The 24,080-nt window shown below is 40.3% G+C and overlaps 1 protein-coding gene across 7 annotated transcripts in view; it reads left to right on the top strand.

Annotated features, from left to right (window-relative positions):
- Window positions 1-23,194, top strand: part of MARCHF1 (membrane associated ring-CH-type finger 1) — a 113,619-nt gene extending 90,425 nt beyond the window's left edge. For all 7 annotated transcript variants that reach the window (XM_081926085.1, XM_081926081.1, XM_081926082.1 and 4 more), the window contains 3 exons: window positions 330-510; window positions 18,193-18,340; window positions 19,910-23,194. In XM_081926085.1, the coding sequence (XP_081782211.1) occupies window positions 330-510; window positions 18,193-18,340; window positions 19,910-20,211 (631 nt within the window). In that variant the 3' untranslated portion in view covers window positions 20,212-23,194. The remainder of the gene's footprint in view (window positions 1-329; window positions 511-18,192; window positions 18,341-19,909) is intronic.
- The last annotated feature ends 886 nt before the right edge of the window (window positions 23,195-24,080 follow it).

The raw sequence follows: 24,080 nt of genomic DNA, 5'->3' as shown, positions 1-24,080 counted from the left end.
AGTAGGAAGCATGGAATTGCCATGCAAGAAGGAGCATACAAGCCCAGAGCTGCTGGGTTCAATTAGCCATGTTATATTAAAATATTAAGGTGGGAGAAGGAGAGTTTGATATGTGTCATTGGGGAAACCTTGTATGTTTCCATGTCTGAGTAATGCTAAAAATGGAACATATAGTAACTAAGCAACAAACAGGAAAAGGAATACATTTCTCAGATCTAATCTCAAAGGTTGAGCACTTTCAGAGTGTTTTGAATGTCAGCCCTTGGTATGAAAGGCAGTGCAAATAAACTCTACCTTTGCTCACTCGTTGTTGCTGTCCTTCCTGTCAGGATCTGTCACTGTGAGGGAGATGACGAAAGCCCCCTCATCACACCGTGTCGCTGCACAGGGACCCTGCGTTTTGTTCATCAGGCCTGTCTGCATCAGTGGATTAAGAGTTCAGACACACGCTGCTGTGAACTCTGCAAGTATGACTTCATAATGGAGACCAAGCTCAAGCCTCTTCGAAAGGTACGGTGCTAAGAATTAAATCCAGCCGATGTGAGCTGCCAAAGCTGAAGTTAACATTTCCAGTCTAGGTCATCCTTTCTTCTGCTTTGTTTGATGCATGCAGCTCTGTGAGTGTGTATTTTACAACACCATCGATCTCGTGCTGTATCAATTCTCGTATTTCAGCTTTGTCATCTTATAACTGCTATTTGTTTTAATTTCCTTCCGCTGGAATATTACAATGCATATTTCTTATGCATATGCTTAACGCAAAGCATTGTATTACAGTTTCTGAGGTTGCTCATTTCCGGTTACCTTGATTGAGACTCTGTATTAAGCTCATCAAGTACATACGACAAATCTTGCACAGTCAGTTGCTGCTTTGCTGAAATCGGTGTGGAAACATCAAGTCTCCCTCACTTTCAAATCATGCCAGTTCAATTATTTTGGAGTCCTTGGCCCATGGACCCAAATTGGATAGTCCACTCAGTTTTGCCACATTGTATCCCTAGATGTAGGACGCGGGTGGCGCTGTGGGTTAAACCACAGAGCCTAGGACTTGCCGATCAGAAGGTCGCTGGTTTAAATCCCTGCGGCGGGCTGAGCTCCCGTTGCTCGGTCCCTGCTCCTGACAACCTAGCAGTTCGAAAGCACGTCAAAGTACAAGTAGATAAATAGGTACTGCTCCGGTGAGAAGGTAAACGGCGTTTCCGTGTGCTGCTCTGGTTCGCCAGAAGCGGCTTAGTCATGCTGGCCACATGACCTGGAAGCTGTACACCGGCTCCCTTGGCCAGTAAAGCGAGATGAGCACTGCAACCCCAGAGTCAGTCACGACTGGACCTAATGGTCAGGGGTCCCTTTACCTTTACCCCTAGATGTATCCAGTTTCCTTATATGCAGCTGGCTTCATATAACTGACCCATCCCCCAGCCATTGCTTTGGGCCCTCTGCCTTCAGTCCACTGTCCATGGCCCTGTTCCTCACTCTTTTTTTCATTTTACTCCTAACCTTTTAACTCCTTGCCAAGCACACCTGTGTCCCGTCCCCCACTCTATCTTGTTCGCAGCATATTGTACAGTGAGCCTGTAACGTTATTATCTAAAAGTCATACACATGATTATTCTTGTTACCAGATATTGCTACCATTACCAGATATTATTCATCCATAGGATAATCCTCAAGAGGACAGACTTGATCCCTTGGCTTTCAGAAATCACATATTTATTTGAGGGTTTCCACATCAGCACTATTTCTCCAGTTTTTGAATTCGACTGTCAAAGTTTCTCGCCAAATTCCAGAGTTTGCAAATGCCAGGTTCTTGCTTACTTGAATTAATAAAATATATGAAAATTATTTTATGAAAATAATTAGGCACTTTGCAGAATTAAGACACACCAAAAAGCTAATAAAAGGTTTGCTTATACACCCCCACACCCCCGTATGTATGCCATAATTCCATAGATGACCAGAAAAGCAGCCATATGTATTATTCACTAGGAATAATAGATCAAGATCCCCAAGTTTCCTAGCTTTAATTTCTAAAAAAGCATGTCTCTGGCTCTTCTATTGCAAAATATGCTTGAAAGTGTGTGAGCAATAGCTAGTGAAATGTCAGAAGCCAAAGGACTTGCTTGAGGTTTCCAGTGGTCAGAGTGTGTAGCTTCAGTAAACAATAAAGCTTCCTATCTATGTGACTGATAGAAGGAGAATAAATCATTCACAATGAGAGGGAAAATCGGGAAAATCTTAAAAATAATATATAGTTTGCAAAATTCTGCTTTTCATGTTGCAGAATGTAGGGTACTTCGGCTCAGAATTATGGATTTATTTATTTTTATTTATCACAGAATTCAAACAGGCCTTGTTATATATTTCTGCCAAATAATCTACAGTGTCTGTCTTGTGTGAAATTGCTCTTCTCTCTACTGAGCATGTTACAGAATTAATGGAAGCTTGATTATAAACCAAGTGTTTTTGCTTGTCCCTGCAGAGGCAGAACTCAAGGGGTCCATATATTGATCAGCCCTTAATATGTTCTACACTAATAGCTATGTATACATTAACAGCCATGACAGTTTGCACAAGCTGAAATCTGAACCTTCGGTAATTTCTGATGTCTCCAATTTATCTCAGTAATCTTTCTGAACTCTTCACTAATCCCACTCAGTCATTTGAACATAACAAATATATAAACCATTATGCACATTCCTCCTCTTCCCCTTCATAGTGCAGACTCACAAGAATGTTGTCGGAACCATTAGAGTAGGTGTGAAGCTGTTCACAATGAAATCAGTAAGAGTTTGCTTCCAACTTCTACAGGTCATTTTAACAGGAGCATAGCAGGTTTTTCTTGGCTACCATTTCTACATACGGAGGAATGCTAGAAAACAGAGAAGCGTTTTCAGACAAAAATGTACTATGTCACACCTTCTGGAATCGCAGAGCCATTAAAAAACTCCTCGGTCCTTGCTGTACCTTCTTGTTGTTGGGTTCAGTGAATTCTACAGACAATATTCATATACCCTTTGTACTGGTGAAAGTGTCCCATAGAATTGAATAGTTAGCTTTATATTGCTATCAGATGTTCATAATTTTATAGGACAGCCCTCACAGTCCTAACTTAAGAATTCTTGTAGCTGGAAGTCCAGCCTATAAGACTCCATAAAGCTCACAATATGCCACAAAGAGCTTAACATCAGCGTGTAACAATGGTAGTAAATGGGGCAGTAGATTAATCTTAGTGATTAGCATCCTTCACCTGTTCCAGATCACGGAACCCTGTTCCCCCCTGCATCTTACAGTATACTTGAAAAGGTAAAAAATAGCCCCATCCAAGTGCACTTAGACTTGCACTAGGCTGCATAGGCAACTTATATTTAAAGCACATTCAAAGCATCCCTGCCCCACCCGCCCCGATTCCTGGGAACTATTTATTAGAACTGGAATTACCAGCCCCCTTAACAAACTCCAGTTCCCTGGATTCTTGCGTGGGGGGGGGCGCTTTAAAATGTATAGATATGGTTCAATAAGGAGGCATCCCCTTAGGGAGACCCTATAGCCAAGATATGGAAAATGGCTCAAGACACAAGAACCTATTGATATCACTGCACATTTAGCTGCCTTCCAGAGGGAGGACAGGGCTCACATGGGATTTGCCATCCCTTCTTCCTCAGTGCTCCCTTCACCCTAGAGCAAATGTCAGGCTGCTTTTTTGGCTGGATAAATCATGGTGCTCCCTATCCATGGTATGCATAAGTGTAGTTTGTTGAAATTCTGGATATTCTGTGTGTGAAGGACTAAGGACTATTGAGACACTACACAGATTTTGGCACTATGGTAACCGAAATTCTGTGAACCAAAAATACAATGTTGCAACCAGTGTACACTTTGCAAATCCTTGCATTCCGACCCTGGAAATCTTACTCAGCAGCCCTGCCAGTTTTTGAGATTTCACCGGGCGTTGTTGCCAATATACCTTTGAACATATCTTCTAAACCAGAAGTGCTAGAACTGCGCTTCACAAAGCAAGAAGAAAGAGCAAGGTGAAAGAAATATATTAGGAAATCACATTCTGCACTTTGTCTGTGCTTGTGTGCAGTTGCAGCATTTTTAAAGCCATGGAACGGCTCTGGGATATTGCTTGTGTGTGTGTGTGTGTGTGTGTGTGTGTGTGTGAGAGAGAGAGAGAGAGAGAGAGAGAGAGAGAGAGAGAGAGAGAGAGATTTGTGGCCTATGAGGTACCTTTCACACAATTGCAGGACACTATCCCATCACTAGACTCAACTCCCTGTCTATTCAGCTTCTGTGCATGGAGTAGAAGTGGGGGGATACTACTTTGTTCTTTGCCTCAGGCAGCAAAATGTATTGGGCTGACCCTGTTATTCACTGACTTGTTACATGTAGCATAATCCTATAACCACATTTTTCTGCACCAGGGAGCACACTTCCCTGTTCCTCTGCTTGCTTCCTTTTATTTTGGTTCCCCAAAAGATCTCTATCCATTTGTTTCAAAAGGGGACCTGAAGTTGGTAAGTGACTTGCAGAATCACATTCTTGGCCCAATCCAAACATTGACTGAAAAGAAAGAGTTTGCAGTGGTGCTACACATTATACACACACACACACACACACACACACACACACACACACACCACTATCCTTCAGTCCCAAAAGCTTTATGCTGGTAATGAAAATTAATATGTTGTTGTTATTATTTAATATAAGAGTGCCAGAAAGTAATGGTCATAACAGGCTGTAGCCAAGTCCCTTTTCACTTTTGACATTAGTGAAGGAAGGAAGGAAGGTGAATTCCTAGAATTTGTGACATGTATGCAACTAATGGTAGGATTTAATACAATTTAAGTTTTATCTAAGTCATTACAGGCTCCTCTCACTCTTCACCCCTTGCAATTGTTGATTAAATTTTCACTGACTGGTTTGGTGACAATAATTTTTGCACAGTTGTTCACTGTGTTCCTGCACTTTGCTCTGCATTTTTGGCCAGCTAGTCATACTTCCAGCTCCCTTCTGGAAGTGATATTTCTTCAACAGTAGAATCTGAATCAAATCTGAAACTGAATATGAATCAAACAGTAGAATCTGAAACAAATCCTTGTATGATAAATATTTTGAGCTAGAAGATGTGAAGCTGCCGCGATTTGAACTCAGTTTCTAATAAGTGTCTATGAAGCCTATGAAGTTTTATTTACTATTCTGATCATCAACTTAACAGTATTAAGTACAGAAACAGTATTAAGTACAGAAACACTATTTGCTCTTTACCATCAGACCCAGAAAGAGCCACAATTTTTTACAAATTCAGATTGTAATTGGGATCATAATTTAGTTCTATAGTGGAATAGTAGCCAACTTTCAAAATTCATCTGCCGTTTTCTCTTCCCTCTCCCTCTGGAAGGAAGAGCCTGGCACCTGAATTGTACCCTGAAAAGACCCCGCCATGCACACAATAACATAATTATATTGTACCTTTTGTGTGGATTTTAATTGGGGGGGGGGCTACTCATAGTTGAAAGGTTTTCATTAACTGCTTGATACCACCGTACTCCAAGTCCAAAACTTAGAGATCACTGCAAAACCCAAATTTCTCTTTACTTCTTGAAAAGATATTCTTCAGAAGGCATTGGCCACAGTTGGTCACATCTCAATACAGCTGAAATCAATGAAGTCTCTGTGTTTGGCAAGGGTAACTCTTTCTGGAGCAGAGTCATTGGGACAACCCTCCAAAAACACACTTTTAAAATTAATTTTATTAATTTCAAAAGCACTTTGCCAGGATCACATTTCCCTGGTGTTACAGGTTGGATCATTGTATTTTTCAGCCTTGGGGCCTAAAAATATTTCCTGTTTTAAAGTGGGGAAAGCTATATCTTTCCAAAAAGATCAATTCTGCATGAAAGTTCAGTGTCCGGTACTGTACAGAAACATTCTAGGTGTGCAGCAGAAAATGGAAGCTGAAATGTGGCATATCCTATTTCTTGTGCCCAGATTACTGAAGTTTGTTTCTGCTGTGATTGGCTTTATTATAACATCCTTGTAACATTCCCAGTGCTGCTATCTTATAACTGTTAATTATATTGAATCTAAGCTCAGATTATCATCATACCGTCTGCTTTTCTAGTTACAATACATACAGGCTTGCCATTAAAAGGAACTTATTTTAGCATGATTGATGGGTGGGGAAAAAATGTAAATTCTGAGCTTTTATGTCTCAAACCAACAATACATGCCTATCTCATTTAATTTCAACAAAGTTGAAGACATCAGGTAAATCTCTCCTTAATAACTATGAAAGGGAGCTGGGTCTGGATAAGTCTTAAAAGCAGCTGTAGTGAACCAGCATCGCCTTGTGTATTTCCCCCTGCTGCTCTGTGATTTTAGGAGTCTACATTTCTGTTCTATTGTTTAATAGAATTTATATTTATTTGTTTCATTGTTTTCAAACTTGATGTTTTGGGCATACCTTAGGCTTCAGTGGGGTTGAAAGGCATAAATATTTTCATAGATAAATAAGAAAGGAGGCCTTTGATGAACTGCAGTGGGTCAGCACATCTGGCTGTTAACCAGAAGGTCATTGGTTTGAGCCCACCCAGGGACAGCTGTGGGCAGGATTCCTGCACTGCAGTGGGTTGGTCTAGATGGGCCTCTGTGGTACCTTCCAACTTTGTAGTCCTGCAATTCTATGAAGCATTAAGCTTTCAAATTCATATATGTTGATCAGATGTACTCATCAAATGCTAACTTTAAATTTACATTTAGTGTACAGTTTTGATCAAATGTGAAATTTACGTTTCATTCAATATGGTGTGTGGCCAAAAGGCTGGTTGTCACCCTTGCAGCATAGCTCAGTTGGTTAGAGCGTGGTGCTGATAATGCCAAGGTTGCAAGTTTGATCCCCATATGGGACAGCTGTGTATTCCTACATTGCAGGGGGACTGGACTAGATAATCCTCAGGGTCCCTTCCAACTCTACAATTCCATGAAATCAAATCAATCCAAAGACATAGCAAAACAAAAGTTCATAACAATACACCAAACACCAGTAAAGAGAAGGCCAGTTGGCCCATCTTGGATAGGGAGTCACACAGCATGGACAATGCAGCTGGAAAGCCTTTGTTCCATGTCCCTACCAATCACATTTCAAAAAGCAGAGGGGTACTTTTGAGCAGGCACTCATGACAGCAGTGGAAGAGCAGGGTTATAGAGGAAAAAGTGTTTGCTGTATATTATCATCTTCCCCTCTCCCATGTTTATTACCATTATTAATGGCTTTAAAGTAGTTTAATTTGCTTTCCCATTCTGTATTTGAAAACTAGAAAGTAGATTTGCAATGCAGTGCAGAGACTCTAAATTATACAATTCATTTGTTTTAGTGTTGTTTTTTGTTGACCTCCTTTCATCACGGGATATCTCTGCACTCCTGAGAGAAACTATTTCCCCCTTTTAAAAAAGAACTGAGAACCGGATGTATATTTAATCTGGTATCTGAAGCGTGAAACATGATAAAAATATAAAGGCAATCAACATGCTACTGTGATCCATATGACAGAATTAAAATTAAAAAAAATTCCTTCCAGTAGCACCTTAAAGACCAACTAAGTTAGTTCTTGGTATGAGCTTTCGTGTGCATGCACACTTCTTCAGATACTTCTTCAGGTACATTTTAATTCAGATACCAGAATTAAAATATACATAAACACAGTAATGTATCTCCAAACAGAGATTTCCCCAAAGCTTTTTGCTATGACTACTTTTCAAATGACTTTGCCTATTTAATTCTTTGGTTTTATTTATTTATAGACATTTGGTCTCTGAGGTTTATATTTCTTTTGAAACACATTGTTCCCGTTTTTCTTAGTCTTTCGGGAGGGGTGAATACGAGCATATTTCTTTCCTTTGAATGATGACCCATAGATTTTAAAATTTAGAAATGGCAGTGTACGCGCACAGGTCCCTGTCTGCAAGGGCTTTCTGGTTCATTTCTGGGGGGCAGTGCAGTGCAACAGTATCAGACGCCCTGACTTCACAGGCAGCTGACTCATAGACAAAAAACAACCCCAAATCCGCAATAGCTTTTAAAGCTGACTTACATGAGCAAGCATTTTTCTCCCAGTTAACAGGTACACCCAATGTTTTATCTTATATTTTAGGGCCAGACATTAATTAGAAATCCCACTTTTCAGTTATACTCACTGGGTCATACAGGTTTGCTCCTGTTTGGGAAGGTACTTTACCAGCATAGTTACGCCTTGTGCCAGCTGGAAATTATCCAGCACAGCCTTTCTGCCATGTGGGGTGAAATTCAAGGCACATACATTGGCACATGCATAGAACTCTACATTCCTTCCAAACCTTAGAGGTAGGCAGGCTACTGAGAATGTTGGTGGGGGAAAAGTCCTCCCTATCCATTTCCCCATACCATTCATAATTTTATAAATCTTGAGAATGCCCCCCACCAGTCATATTTTTCTAGAGTAAAAAGGCCCAAGCACATTAGCTTTCCTCCTAGAGAAGGTGCTTCATCTCTTTGAACTCTTGGATCTTTGAGTTGTTTTTGCTTCCATCCAGGGCCATCATTTCCTACAATATTTCTCTCTACAGAAGAGTCTGTCCTCAAAGCATAGCATTGTGGGTAAGGTGATCTCAGAATCTTTGTTGGCAGGCTGCAGCAGTAAATACTGTTTAAAGTTTCACAGTAGTAGTAGTAGTTAACAACTTTAAAGAGGCACTCTCTGGGCAGCTTTGCACACAATAGGTCAAGGCAAAGGTTGTAACCCAGAGAGCACATTAGGAGGTCCACCACCAATTGGTTGCAGTGGCAAACTGGTGCTGGCATTCCTGAAGTCCTAGGCAGCTGTCATCAGCCACTTGACAACCGACCAGGGGCCAGACAGCCTGGAAGGCAGCATGAGAAAGCAAGCCTTGGTGCTTGGTAGCCCTGCAGGCAGTGGTGAATGCATTGGGGGCATCAATTTGCCATCATCTCAAGACAAGAGGCTCAACTTAGCTGATGAGAGGGCCAGCCCTGACGATACCAGCTTACTGCCTGGGCAGATGTAACATCTTAACCAATTCAGCTTTGGGGAATTCCTCCAACTGGGCCTAATCATGCTTAATCATATTGACAACATTAATCATGGTTAAAACTAGGCAAATGTTTCCCCTTTAGCTTATCTAAAACCAATGAAAGCTATTTCAGATCTGAAGCCAAATAGAAACTCTAGTTAGTTCCACCTATGTGACTGCATTGGAAGCAGTTAGTCACACATGGGTACGGTGGTTTTCTGGAAGAGCGATGGTGGTGAGGAGGGAGTCCATAATACTTTTTGTTTAACCACAGTTGACCAATTAGGAACATTATATTATCTATACAGGTATGTAGTGTTATGCCAAGAGTTACTTTTCATTCCAGAGCTGCAGTCCATTACATAGCAGTAAGTCCTGCTGAAATCAATGGGGCTTTTAATTTTTCTCCCTGCCGAAAGGCATACAACAATAACAACATACTTTCAATCAAAGGATTCTGTCAAAGATATTTGAAATATTTGGCTCCTTGGTTCAAATAGCTTGATAGCATGCTTTGTTTGAAACGGGATTCAATTAATGCCCTGAAGTCAGTAATATATTTAAGTAGCAAATAAAACAGGAATGCACGGATATATTGGTGAGTCTGCTTCAGAATCCAGTGTTTACAGAGAAAATTAGGCTTTGGGTACTGTGAGCTACAAAGTAACCAGGCTGTTGAATGATATTGATGTCTTGTTTTAAAACATAGCTTCACTTTGATCTTTTTTATTTACTCTCATTATTTAAAACCATGCCGTGCAGTATTGGCTCTTGAAAGCAGTATTCCCTGCAGGGAGAGCTATGGGAGATGCTGCTGAGAAATTAAACTAGTCCCTCTTTGAATTCTCTCCTTTTTCCCTCAGCACTGTAGGTTCCACAAAGAACCTCTAGTGACCTGCACAATTTCCTGGGAGAAATCAGAAACTTTTGAGCTCTCAACACCATAACGTATTGTTGTTGTTGTGGCTCTGCCTATTACCGTTGGCTTATATAAATCACTCTGATTTCCCATCAGTTTTATAACAAGGATCATGATAAAAAGTGATGGCTGATATTGCTTAGAACAGGTAACACTGATTTGCTGTAGGATTAGTTTTCTTTTAACCTAATTTGGTGGATGCTTTGCAAGCCTTTCCCATGACAGAGAGGCCTATGTTTCCTTTAATTTTCAGCACCGCTGCGGCACGTTGTCAAGGCAACCAGCTTCAGTGTTTTCTTTCCACTAGTAAACTGTGCCTCAGACATGGCCCACCTTAAATCACTGTCTTTCCTGGTAATACATAAGGTCAAATACTTAACCGTTATGCACAATATTTCCCTTTTCTTTATTGGCTATCATGTTGTTATGGAAAACAGCTAGAGTCTCAGGGGAAGGTGTGTATATTAAGGCTTTTAAAGTTAAACTAATTCTACAGCATTTAAATCTGGTTGTGATGCCTTGAGGAAACAAGTCCTCCTGATACAGCCTTTTTAATTTTTTTAGCAATAAACAGACAGCTATTGCCAATTTGTATATAAATGATCATGCCCACTAGTTTTTACAGTGCAGGCTTTCCTCGGCAAACATTTGAACAAAAAAATAGGTCACAGATCTCAGTTTTAGGTGCAGGCTGGTTCACACTGTGATATGCCATAAAGGCTCTCTGTCTGCAGTCGGCCCCACCGTGTGTGGGATAGCATGCCTCTCTCAGAACCTACACAAGTAGAGGTGATCTGTTTGCCACCAAGAAAGAGGTTTACAAATCATGGAAGGGAATGGCATGTATCTACAGAATGTAGGTCACACCTGATGTTTCAACAGCTTTAACAGCAGTAGAAAAATGTAATGAAAGCCTTGCTTCTCATAATTTACCTGATATAGTTTTGGCTTGCATTCTGAATTCATGGAGAAAGAGGCTGCATGCAACTCTCTGCAAAGGTTCTGTGCTTTTCCTGCTACCATGAGTGTATTTAATTGCACCCGAGGAAATCTAATTAGAAATATAGTGGCCTTCTCCTTCCATTTTTAAACAGTGGGAAAAATGTATAACACAATGATTAAGAAAGTTGGAGTTAACAAAGAACCACAACTGTGCATCTGTGAAATGTTGGCAGGTATATAGATTGGAAGTTAATTATATCCGTTTCCATATATGTAGAAAATGTGAGCAGTAAGTCGGAACACTTTCGATTTTTGTGTCTTCAGTTATAGGGCTGTGAGAGGCAATTGCCAATGATCACATGTTGGGAAGAACAAATCCAGCCCATCTCTACAGCGGGAAATCGGCACTGTTACAAGACTGCTAACAAGTCATTGGTGAATTTCACAGGCCTCATGCACACAGCCAAATTTTAGCTTGGTGTGAACATCAGGCTCCCAGAGAGCTTGTAGCTGCTTTGCTCAACATGAACTTGTTTATTTTAATGTCCTCTATTCAGGGTTAATGAGGATACTGATAGGAAGGTGATGGATATCTGATGAAGGACCCTGCATGAGAGGCAGGGAATGGAAGATATTTGGCGGGGGGTGGGAGAAGAAAGGGAAGTTCCCAGGTGAGAGCTGGGATGGTCCACCCCGATTTGTGTGGGACAAGGGTTAAAATCTACCTCTGACAGAGGGCTCTCTGTTTTTTGTTGTTAACTTCCTTCCCCGCTCTCTCTGTTCCTTCTTTTCATTTAGATTAGTTTGATTTTTTTTATTATATTTTAAAAAGTTTCAATTTTTAAAAATTATTTAAAGGGGGGTGGCAGGGAGGAGCAAAGCTGCTGTGCACTCATCCCGAAGCTCACGTGTTCATGCTAACCTGAGGCTTGTTTTAGCACGGTGCATGAACCAGGCCACAGCCTATAACAGACTTCTGTGCTATTTGTCCGGGGACTGGCGGCTCAAATTCACGCGGTGGGGTGAGCTCCTGTTGCTCTGTCCCAGCTTTTGCCAACCTAGCAGTTCAAAAGCATACCAGTGCAAGTAGATAAATTGGTACTGCTATGGCAGGAAAGTAAATGGCGTTTCCATGCGCTCTGGCACTTGTCACGGTGTCCTGTTGTGCCAGAAGCAATTTAGTCATGCTGACCACATGATGCAGAAAGCTTTCTGTGGACAAACATTAGCTCCCTCAGCTTGACAAGCGAGATGAGCGCAGCACCCCATAGTCACCTTTGACTGGACTTAACCATCCAGGGGTCCTTTACCTTTTACTGTTTGTTAACACATTTTCTCAGACTTAAAATTTCCCTGACAAGAAGCCTGGGAATGTGACAAAATGCAGATCTTTTGCCCTTTTGCTATGTGATCATTCACTACATTCCTAGAATGTCCCCTTTGAACCACTCAGTTCTCTGAGTTGCTTCAATGGCACTAGCATTCAGGACAGTAACTGACCTGGGCTTGGAGCTGTCATTTCTCCTTTGCTAGCAGATTACTGAATTTCTTGTGCTCTGAGGAGCCTTCTTTATCATCTTCATTCTTTTTGAAGCTCACTACAAAGGTATGTTTTCCCCTGTTGCAAGCAGTTCTAGGGTACTACAGTTATGAAATGTCTCTACATTTGCACTTTTAATTATATTCTCTCTCTCCCTCTCTCACACACAGGCTGATTGCATCTCTAAATGACAAAATTGTCTATGTAAATAGCATATGGTTTGGAAGCTTGTAATTAGATGCAAAATTATAGGAGTACATAAATTACTGTGAGCCAAACCTTTTCATTTAGCTGGAGGTTATGGGAGGCCTTGATGGAGATCATGTGCGTGAGGCAGGAGGCTTGCTATACAACATTGATGAAGAAATGCCTATGCTTTTCTGAGAGCTGTTGCACAAATTCAGAATGTATTTTGAAAGGATGCCTCTGTGGTTCTGGGGAAGCTTGCTTGATGAATCTAAACATGATTGTTTTAAACAGCTGTCTAATAGAGTGAATGCTTTGCAGGCCGTAAGCCCCAGGTTTAAGCCCTGATATGTCCACTTAAAAGGATCTCAGGTGGCAAGACTACAAAACTCTTGGGAGAGCCTGCCACTCAAAATAGACAATGTGAGTGGTCTGACGCAGTATAAAGACTACTGACTCTGTATGATATGAGTAGGCTGTCCCTGAGCGCTCAAGTTTCTAACTCATGGGGAGAGCTTACATGTCTTGGCAGCCTGCCCCATGCAGCCATGCTCTTAAACATGTGGATAGCATTGGGGAGGAGCCAGCATAGGCATGACAATAAAGGCAGGCTGAGTGATTTCTCCCGATTCACTGAATTATCATTGCATGCCCTGGATGTTTGAGTGGGGCTAGTTTATTGCAAAATGCTGCTTTGGACAGTCACCTTGCAGTGACTTGGGGTGAAAGAACCTGTTCTAAAGGAGTGCATCTTCTGCAGAACTAGCACTCGAGAGACCCCACCACCAAGTGTCTGGCAAGCTTAATATGCACAAATAAGATAACAATGCCTGGCATTTATACTTTTCCAAGTGCCCAAAGGGCTTTAAGAGCATTCTCCACAAACCTTAGCAACCCTGTAAAGGAGGCTATTATGACCATGCTGCCAACTAAGGCTCTGAGACACTGACTTGTCTAAGGCTACCCAGATTATTCCTTGCTGGGAGGGGGATATGATGAGGCTAAGGGCAGTTTCCTTTGGGTGGTTGATTATGCATGGGCTTGCTCCTAGGTGCACTGGTGGTCATTTAGTGATTTTTTTATGCTGTTTTATGTTGTATTTATTTAGTTACTATTTTTATTTAATATTTTGTTGACCGCTTTGGGAGCCTTTGGGTAAGAAAGCACTATATAAATAAAGAACAGCAACAAGTTTATAGTCAAGTGTTTTGGAGACTTCATGTGTTTTTATTTTATGTTTTAAAGATGTAAACTGCCCTGTGATTTTCAGAAGAAGGGTGGTATATAAACTCAATAAATGAAAATAAATAAAACTCTCCGAGCTGCTCCACTGTAGTAGCTTTTGCAGCAGCTAAATATAAGAATGTATTTTATGCAGACCACCACTGTGAGCTGACTGCCCAAGGCAAACTAAAAATGTTTTTCATCACTTACGAGAGGCATCTACTGCACTGTTGCTCTCCTGGTGTTCTTAGTTAAGTTTAGAGATGCTGAGCCTCTTGAGGCAAAAGCAGTGTCTCTGGGATAGCATCCTGTATTTAAAGCAGTGCGGGAGAAAAGCAAAGCCCAGATCTGTGGAAATGTGTCAACAAATAATGCAGAAGAGAATTAATGAGGCAGAATCTTTAGGACTGTTTCACATGATCTGGTTCCACTTCATCTCAAAAGTGCTGTTCCACAATTGTGGCAGGAAACGGCATAAATTAAATTGCAGACTAAGAAAGCCATCAGCCATTTTCTCGGCTATACCTCACATTCCCCAGCTGGTGTGATCACAAGAATCAGAGCATGACCTGCTTTGCACAAATATTTCCCCATCTGATCACGGACACATGTATGATTGAACAAGAACACCAGCTGCTTGAAAGTATGGGAATTTTAAATTTCAACTATGCAAATCAAGCCTAAATAATAGGAAATGCTCTGCTTAATGATGGTACAGCTGTTTGGATTCATGTTTTACAGAAGGCTCAAGCCAAAATGAAATGCAGTGTCAAAACTATATGGTGTTCAATATAATTCCCTTTTTGCTTTTAGTCTAATGACAGAGCTGATAATTGAAAATGAAAACAATATAAAATTGGCAGATGGAACAGTCAGTCTATAAATATACGTTGTTTTTGAAATTGAAGGTTTTCTTTCAGTGGTATCGTTTAATTTCCATTTTTAGGCAGTTTTATTTAGTGGCTATCTTTAAATACGATTGAAGTTCTTAGATGCTATTTTTGATTAGATTGTTTTTCAGTTACTCTGTTTTTGTAATCCTATGTAGTTTGGGGGGGGAGGCCTAGATACAGTATTCTAAGAAATATATTTTAACATTAATCTAGACATCCATGGTTGTGCTTAAATCATTGAGAATATGGAACATCTTTTGTACAGTCCTTTGCTACCCTCTAGTGTCTAACAGGCTGCACTTCTAGTCCTAACATTTCAATGTAACACTATTGAAATTTGGAATGTCTGGATTACTACATTGTGATATAACTAGGTGCAATTAATTCAGCAAAGTGGGACATATTTCTGAGCTTGCAAACTTACTTTTTAAAAATCCATGTTTTTATTCTCATTTTGACTCTCTGCAACAGAAAATACAATAATCTGACATCAGTGACCAGGGTCATAGTTCAGTGACTGAGCATCAGCTTTGCATGCAAAAGGTACCGAGTTCAGTCCTTGGCATGTCCAGGTATACTCCTTTAGATACGCCTGAAATTACAAATTGTCAAAATAATCAAGTAGTAGACAATCCTGGGCTAGACAGACAAAGTCTTGACCTGGTATAATATGTTCCTACTCTATTCTTCCTTCTCTTCCTGGCTTGTTCCCTGTTGAGTGTGGCTTTTTAGCTCTTTCTTTAGGAACATGAGAAGAGCAAACTGGACCAGGCCAATTGTCTACCTAGTTCAGCAAAGCTGTCTTTGAAGTGGCCAGTCAAATAACTATGGGAAGGCATATGCATTTTCTGCCTCCAGCTTCTACCCCATTTGCCTCTTTCTAGTACTTTTATCAATGCTATTGCTCCTTCCATTGCACCCATGGCTCTTTAGCTATTTTCCCTTCCCCAAGAGCTATGCTGTCTCACGCTCTCTCTTTTTCCTTCATCTGTCCCAGTCTCATTTTCCTTTATTGCAATGTTTTGCCCACAAAGCTTTAGTTTGCACTTGGTTTGAATGAGGAAGTCGAATACAGCAGACTGTGATCATGAGCCTTTCTGACCGACAAGGTAGTTATTTGGTGTTTTAATCTGTCTGTTAAATTTTTGAGTTGTTCAATGGTTGCATTCCTTTACACACTATTAATAGACACCTTGGAAAGGCAGGATATACGGTAAGCTGCCCAACAATTAGGTGGCATGATATCTATGAAATTGTAAAAGAAATACCCTAAATGGGGGGATGGATGGGCATGCATTATTATGTCCACTGCTATTTTTCTGGGTGGATGCAGGGGGATGCTTACCCCTGAACACTTTGTGAATCTTCGTACTTTTGTCCATTTACTGTATTTCCCCCCCATTTTGAACGATAAAATGGTGATTTTCTTGAGTCAAAATGAGAGTACCCCTAAACATATTTTTTTTTAGAAAAAATGCACTATGTCCACTTCTGCTCGTCCCTTGATTTTTTTTTAAAAAAATGTAAAACTCAAGGAATATGAAAAAGCGGGAGGCAGGCCAAACAAAAGCATCATTAAGTTGATTTTTCTTTCCAAGTTTGAACTAGTAGCAGTGAGCATGAAGAAAGTGTAAGTCATTCTTATGATTTTTGATCGCTTTCACTTGCACATCTTTTAAAGAAAGGCGTCTGCTGTGCCCACTCCCCCAAAAATTCTCCAAATAAATGTATTGTGCTTCTGTGCATAATTGACTTGGTATCCTGTTGGGGTCGATAAAGTATATCCCCATCCTTTGCTCTTCAGCCGAAAGATGTTCCCATAGTGGCTAATCTGATGCTAGAGTTCTAATCTAACAGTACCTCTAACACCTTACTGACACATCTTGGGCAGATGGTTCTGCTTACTGCAATGTACGTTTTCTGCTTGTGTGTCAAATCTCGTAATCACTTCTGTCTTAAGCAGCCATAGTTTCCTTTCTTTTGCCATGGGGGCAGGGGCACACATCATTGTTCAGTGATGGCGTTCTTTTAAATAGTATTAAAAGACAGGCAGGATGTAACTTGTTACAAATAAGAGAAATAGAAATATTTCTGACTTAGTGTGGCAATACTGCACTGGAAACGTCACAGTACTGTATATTGCAAAAAGCAATTTTAAGTTGAGCAGCTTATGACAATGTGTGCAACTTCTGTTTGAAGCTGAAAGCAATTTCATTGGCATGCAAAACTCACCTTATTTCTTCATCTTTCTCCAAGTTTTGTTTTTTATTTCCCTTCTGGCCTTATCAACTATTTGGAGTCATTTTGGAAGAAATGTAGCACACATATTAAAATGTTGCTTTGAACATGCACTTCAGCCATGTAGTACTACAAGTAGCAGGAAGGTGGCAGTGTTGCACTGCATTACTCCACCACTTGAGCAATATTAACGAGATTCAAAAGATGAAAAGCCTGAACAGCTCAGCATTTTAATCTACTTATGAAAGAGGAAAACATGATTTGCATGAGGATAAAAAGCCACATTTGATCTAGAGAAGAAAAATGCTTTTTGCTTAAGTTTCTAGGCCCACTATTGGGTTAATTCAACGTTCCTTATGATAGCTAAGGGACAAAGTAAATGTGGCATTCATTGTATGATTGGCCCTCGCTTGCTTTCTTATTTTGTTACTAAATAGCAGCTGTGGTAGGAAGGCAATCCAGGTTAAGACCACGATGGGAGCAAACCATGGGCATGATCCAGATAAGACCCTACACCTTCAGTTGATATTTACTTCTTGTTAAAAGCAGAGAAGGAACCAACCATGTGATTAGCATGATGTCTGAATTCACCCTGAACTCCACTGGAATTCAGGGTTGAGTGTCTTACTCAAGAATTCCTTAGAGGCCATTTAGTTTCCTTGTGTATATTAGGCCTCTATACCTGCCAGAAGACATTTTAAATACATGCAACAGACTTCAGAGTCGCCCAGTATGGGCCTGGTTCTGCCCCAATAAAAACTGTACTAATTTAAAAGGAGATAAACTTTCCCATTTCAAGAGTGCCTGTAGTGGCAGAATTCTCTCTTCAAAATCAAACTGCACATACAGAATATTATTTTGCTGGTAGCTGCTACTATAGTCTTTAATGGAACAGGGAAACTTTTAAACAGTTGCTCAGCACGTCACAAAACTAATGAGAGGGTGCCTTCCTTGATAAGCCTGAATAAAATACATCATGGGTTTTCTCCAAAATTGAGCTTATTTTATTAATTTTGCTATTTCCCTTCAATTAAGGAAGCCCTGAATGCCTGTATTTTAGAGAACAAGTAGGGGATTTCAAAATTAAGTCATCCTCATTGCTAATTTTAGCGGGGCAGGGAGAGTTTAGTAACATAAGAACTCCTGCAAACCCAACCATTTCTGTTTGCCATTTGCAGTGGGAAAAACTACAGATGACAACAAGTGAGAGGAGGAAGATTGTCTGCTCGGTCACATTCCACATTATTGCTATTACCTGCGTAGTTTGGTCACTGTATGTACTAATAGATCGGACCGCTGAGGAAATTAAGCAAGGCAATGACAATGGTGAGTGTATTTATCATTTTCTTTCTTTATGTTCTTATAGGTAGTATGATTTTAGAAATGGAGACAGAGCAAAACTGTAAAGGCAAGTGAGCGCACAGAACCAAAAACAACAGGTTCAAATGGGAGCATTCACCCAACTTCCCTAGTTCCAGTGTTCTGAGAACTTTGGCTTTTACATAAAAGAAGCAGGTTTCTAGCCCTTTAGGCTCCAGGCAACAGGTTTCAAAACCTGTTGAATTCCTGGGAATTCCAGCATCTAGGGGGGTTTGATTGCTCTGCATTGCTCCCCACCCCTGCTGACAGAGCAATTATTCAAAATGGGGTTGCACTGCATGCAGGTGGACCCAGGCTCAATGACCAGCATTTCTACATAGGGCTGAGAATGTCTCCAGTCTGAACCCCCAAAGTGTCAGTGTAGACAACACTGAGCAAGATGGACAAATGGTCTGAGGCTCCTTCCTATGTTTCTAAAATGAAGCATATGCTGGCATGGTTAACATGATTTATCTATTCTCAGAAGACGTTCTGACTTTACAAAGCAGCCCTGGCTATTTCATAAAGTAGCCACTGGGTGTAATGATAGTCTAAAGACAAGCATCTGAGTATATCTACATGAAACAAACACATTGAGTATCACTGTGCCCAAGATTGCTCTGAAATACAATTTCCAACATTGCATTTTTCCATTTAAAAATGTATATATGCATGCCTTATTTTTATTTTTCAAGCTTAAGAGATCCTGCTAGGCAAAAAATAAATGAAACTCAAATGATATTTTACTGATGTGTTTAACATTTTCATACACCCAGTAAAACTGCCCTCGGCAAGCTTAAATTATGCAGTGGCAAATTATACATTTGGCATTCAAATAGGCAAGATTCTTAATCTCAGCGGCATAAGAGCATTTTAAAAGTTATATCCTGCAGGAAACAATTTCTCTTCTAGCAAATCTTAACTCACTCAAGAGAAATATCTCCTGGATAAAAGGATTTTCTGTAAATAAATGTTAAAAAGAAATGCTCTGCCCAAAGTAGTGACTTGAAGGTCCTAAAAGTCAATTGCAAATGTGGATATCTGACAGGGGGTGACCCCCTCCCCCAAACAAGTGATTTCCACATCCGGTTTAAAACTTAAAGAGGCCTAAGGGACCCATTTAATCCAGTGTCCTATTCACAGTACCCAACTAGATTCCTATGGGAACTCCATAGGCAGGATATGACAGCCTAGAGCTTCTCCCCCATCTAATCTCATGGAATTGAACCCTTTCACATAAATGTCAGGAAAGCTTAGCTTGCATGCATGAGCAAATAATTATTCTTTCTGTTCAGTACAGGCAAATTCATTACTGGGAACCCTCCTATATCTAAAACCATAATATTAAGAAAACTTCAGAGCTTCACTGCTCAACACGAGGAACCCTTAGGAACTGAGCTGGTAGGGGGAGCCTTTGCAGCCTCCATGTGTCAGGAGGTTTCACTAAGCGCAATTTAGAAGCAAATAGCAACTTTGCAGGGAAATGAAACAGTAATATTAACTCTACCTCTTTCACCCCCTTTTTAACTCTGAAAGGTGTGCTGGAGTGGCCATTTTGGACAAAATTGGTTGTGGTGGCCATTGGGTTCACGGGAGGCCTTGTCTTCATGTACGTGCAATGTAAAGTCTACATTCAATTGTGGCGGAGGCTTAAGGCTTACAATCGAGTGATATTTGTTCAAAACTGTCCAGACACTGCCAAAAAACTAGAGGAGAAAAATTATTCCTCCAATCAGAACACTGAAATCAAAGACTCCGTAGTGGTGCCAGTATCACAGACAGGTACAAACTCTCAACAATCAGGAGAAGAAACTGTTTCTGATGTGATGCCGGTTTGATGGAAACTGTGTTTCTCTTTCTTTACTGAAGAACAAAGTAATGTGCTTTCCTACTGTTCAGCCACATTAAAACAGCAAAACCACTAAGTAAATCTGAGGGAAGAACAAATGGGGAAATCGATCAAGAGTCGCTACACGTTACCTCTGGAATGTAATTGTGAAGTGGCTAAGCATAGTGAAAATGCAAAGAAGAAAGCGCATCAGAGATGACTTTCGAACAGGCAAACAAACATGGCAAGTACCACTGTTTATGGCTGAAAAGAGCTGCATATGCAGATTTACTACCAGTGTTCTGTTTACAAGGAGAAAACCCTTACATCTCTTTGTTTCTATGGTCTTTTTTGCTAATTATCGTAATCTTGGACACACTCTCTTCAAGGCAATTTTTAAAATGATTCACATTTACCCTTAAAGTCATGGAAACAGATATGCACCATAGCACAAAGTACCCGAACCTCGTAATGTGATGATTTTACAAAGATGTGGCTGACCTGCAGCATATATGGTTTGAAGGCGATATGAAGGAAATCCTTTCCAAAAGTTACCATTGAAAACGTATGTTTAAAATGTGAGTATTTGTAAACTAGGTAGCTGAAAATATCCCTTGTATGCACAAATGATCATTTTCTTTCACATTTTTATATTCATTTGGTGCAGCAATTTGACTGCTGCTTATTCATAAGAGCTAAAATTGACAGAATATTCCTGCCACCTCCAAAATCCTGCTAAAGGGTAATATGTTCTATAATCAGAGATATATTGCAGACAGAGCAGCAGGAAACCTTGAAAACATGTTTTTAGTACTTACATATTAGTGTGTAAAATATGCAAAGGGTGGGAGATTAAATTCTATTCTTTTGTTTAAGAGATCAGGATAGAACAGATTCAGAAACTTGTTAGGACAGTATTGAAAGAGTCAAAGTAGGCAGCATTACCCATATGGCAGTATCTCTCTGATGTCCACTAAATTGACAAAGTATGTGGTACCTTCTATACAGGAGTAAAGCTGAATCATTAATGGTTCAGTAGTTCAGTTGTTACTATTGTGGTTTTAGCATAGTAATGTAAGACTGAAGTGTGACTAAATAGAAAGTGCAGAAGATATATATCAGTATCATGTTGTACCCAGCAGGGATGACATGCATGGGGGGAAAGCCAATAACTTTGGCATACCATTTCAGAATGATGTACCTCAGCAGACTAAGTGATTGGATGTCCTAAAAAGAAAGGGCACTGCACCTGTCCTTATACCACTCTTATGCTTGTTGAATGTATTGTGAGTTGTGCCCAAGTAATGTGAGTTATACAAGAACAGTGTTACTAGTAATGAGAGGAACTTATGGTGGCAAACTGCAGTGGATTAAGTAATTTTTAAAAAGGACTACATTTCACATTTCATACTTATAAAACACAGTAAGACATAGATTCTGAAAAGACTCAGCAGATGTATGTGATGGATAAGCTGAGACATTGCAAAAAGCACATAGCCTCCTTAAAATTAATGGGCCTTTCCCCAGTGATTTCAGTAGCTGAAATAAGGCCTCTCTTATTGGAATCATGGCACTAGTTGGAAACATTAAAATGAGATTATGTAAGATAATAGTTTAGCAAAAAGAGTTGATAATGGGGATCTTGAGTAGAAGTTGCATAAATAACCCATCGATGAAGACTTTAATGCTAAAATGAAGAAATGCATTTTAACATTTAAACTGTCAGATGAAGGAGCCGCACAAATTCTTTGTGGGGTTTAGAACACTGTGTATTTGAATAGAGGTCATAGGAGGGACTGAACAAAATTAAGATCAGAATAACATTAATTCCAAACTGAGTGGTTCATAACCATTTCACTAGGAAAAAGACACACACACATCCAGATATAGTCTAACTATAAACTGAAGTGATAGCTAACCTGGTGATTTCCTGCCCAGCTATAGCCATTTATAATGATGTACCATTGCTTTGCATAAACAGCTGACTACTGTGATATAAATACTTTAAAAGATAAGGCAGCTGCAGCACATCGCACCATACTGGACAGGGCACAATATAAATTGCTTACCGAATTCCACTAAAATGCAACCAAATCATCAATGTTTCATCTTCAGGTCCCCATGCATTTAGCACATTAAAAGAAGGCCAACTGATTATTTCTCCCAATGGCATAGCAATCAAGCATTGGATTCATGGAGACGGGCATGACTATAAATCACAATGCATACGGCAGAAATAGTTTTTTTATCACCAGGAGGACCATGTGTTCCATTGCTTAGAAGCAAGACCTTTCCTTTTTAAGATGATGCTTCTGAAATTCAATGCAGCTGGCTGAAGCAGCTATGAAGGAATAGTTACCACTTTTTTTCATGAAATGGAGATGCCAGTTGTCACACACAGACTATAGTTGTTATCTGTCTTTTCTAGTGCCAGTTAATAGATGACCATTAGAGATATCAGAAGTTGTATCAAAGAAAATGTTTACATGGTGGAATAAGGTTACCCTTAGAAAACAAAGATGGTGAAATGTTAACAATGAGGTAGTGTTAAATGCCAAATTAATTGTCTTCATCAACTCTGTATGGGGCTATCAGGGGCGTTCCCCTATGGATTGTTCTATTAGCTTTACAAGCATAACTAAGCAGCCTACTGGTGCTATTGCCACAGCTGGAAAGCAGTCAATAGTTTGGTTCTAAAATGTGTACATCAGTACACAACTCCACCACCAAAATTAGCAGTCAAATTTTGAAACTTGCACTGCAATGCAATCTACGATGCAAATATTTTACTGTGTATATTGTTGAGACCCAAAAGTTTTGTTACTTGTTTTACCCAGTTCTCTTTTGCAAAAGAGCTTAGATGCTTTTGTGGGTGACTTGTGTATTAAAAAGGTATTTGGGATGGGAAAGAAACTTAATATAAACTACTAATTGTTGTGGAACAAATTTGTATTTGTATTAAACAGATGCCTCTAGGGGTTACTTGTAAGTCATTTGCTTTTAAAGTGCGATCGTATATGTTGATAATATGGATTGCCAACCTTTCCGAGCCAATGGATGCATTTCCAATTTTGAGAAAATGATGCGGCAACTTGGGGCAGAGGGGTGTATGTGGCACAACACAATAAGGCTGCAAGATCTAAAGAGCAGAAAAAGATAACAAGGCCACAAAATGGTAAGAGACATCCCACCATGCACCACCTATGGAGAAAAGAACATTTCAGTGCACAACAGGCCAAGCCAGCGCAAACAGGCACTGAGCAAGAGGGCCAAGTGGTCATACACTCTGGATTTTTGAGGGCACTGCAGGAGGTACTGGCACCCACAAATTCTGCACTGGTAAAACCTGAAAGCTGCCACTACACGGTGACAATTTTATATAACAGTCTTAGCCAGGAAGAAGGGAGGTAGGGTGGCAAGGAGACACCAGTTTTCAAGAACGCACCATGTTAACATCCTCCTCCTAGCCCAAGCATGAGTGCTTAACCACTGACCCCTCCAGATGTTGCAGAACCCCAACTCCCAACAGCCCCAGACAGCATGGCTGACTGGGATGCCAGGAATTGGACTCTGACAACATTTGGACAGCCACAGATTAGCCATCCCTGCCCTAAACTTACTGAGCAACACCCTGAAAGCACATGATAAAAATGGATCCATTTGGGCCAAAATAGACATTATGGCAGCAGAACCCCTTTTAGGAGTCAGGTTGCCACCAAATTCAAGCAAGGAGGAATGTAGCTAAATCAGAGTGTGAGCAGGCAGGAGTAAGGGGACTGAAATTGCCTCCTTGTCTCTATTTTACTTCCCAGCTTGATATACCCCAGCAGGTTTAATGACTGCTGAGCTCAGGTCTGAAAGGAAACCACTCCTTACACT

The sequence above is a fragment of the Podarcis melisellensis genome (assembly GCF_964234715.1).
Source record: "Podarcis melisellensis genome assembly, chromosome: 9".
In the NCBI taxonomy this organism is placed as follows: domain Eukaryota; kingdom Metazoa; phylum Chordata; class Lepidosauria; order Squamata; family Lacertidae; genus Podarcis; species Podarcis melisellensis.
This window is presented reverse-complemented; position numbering and strand designations above follow the sequence as displayed.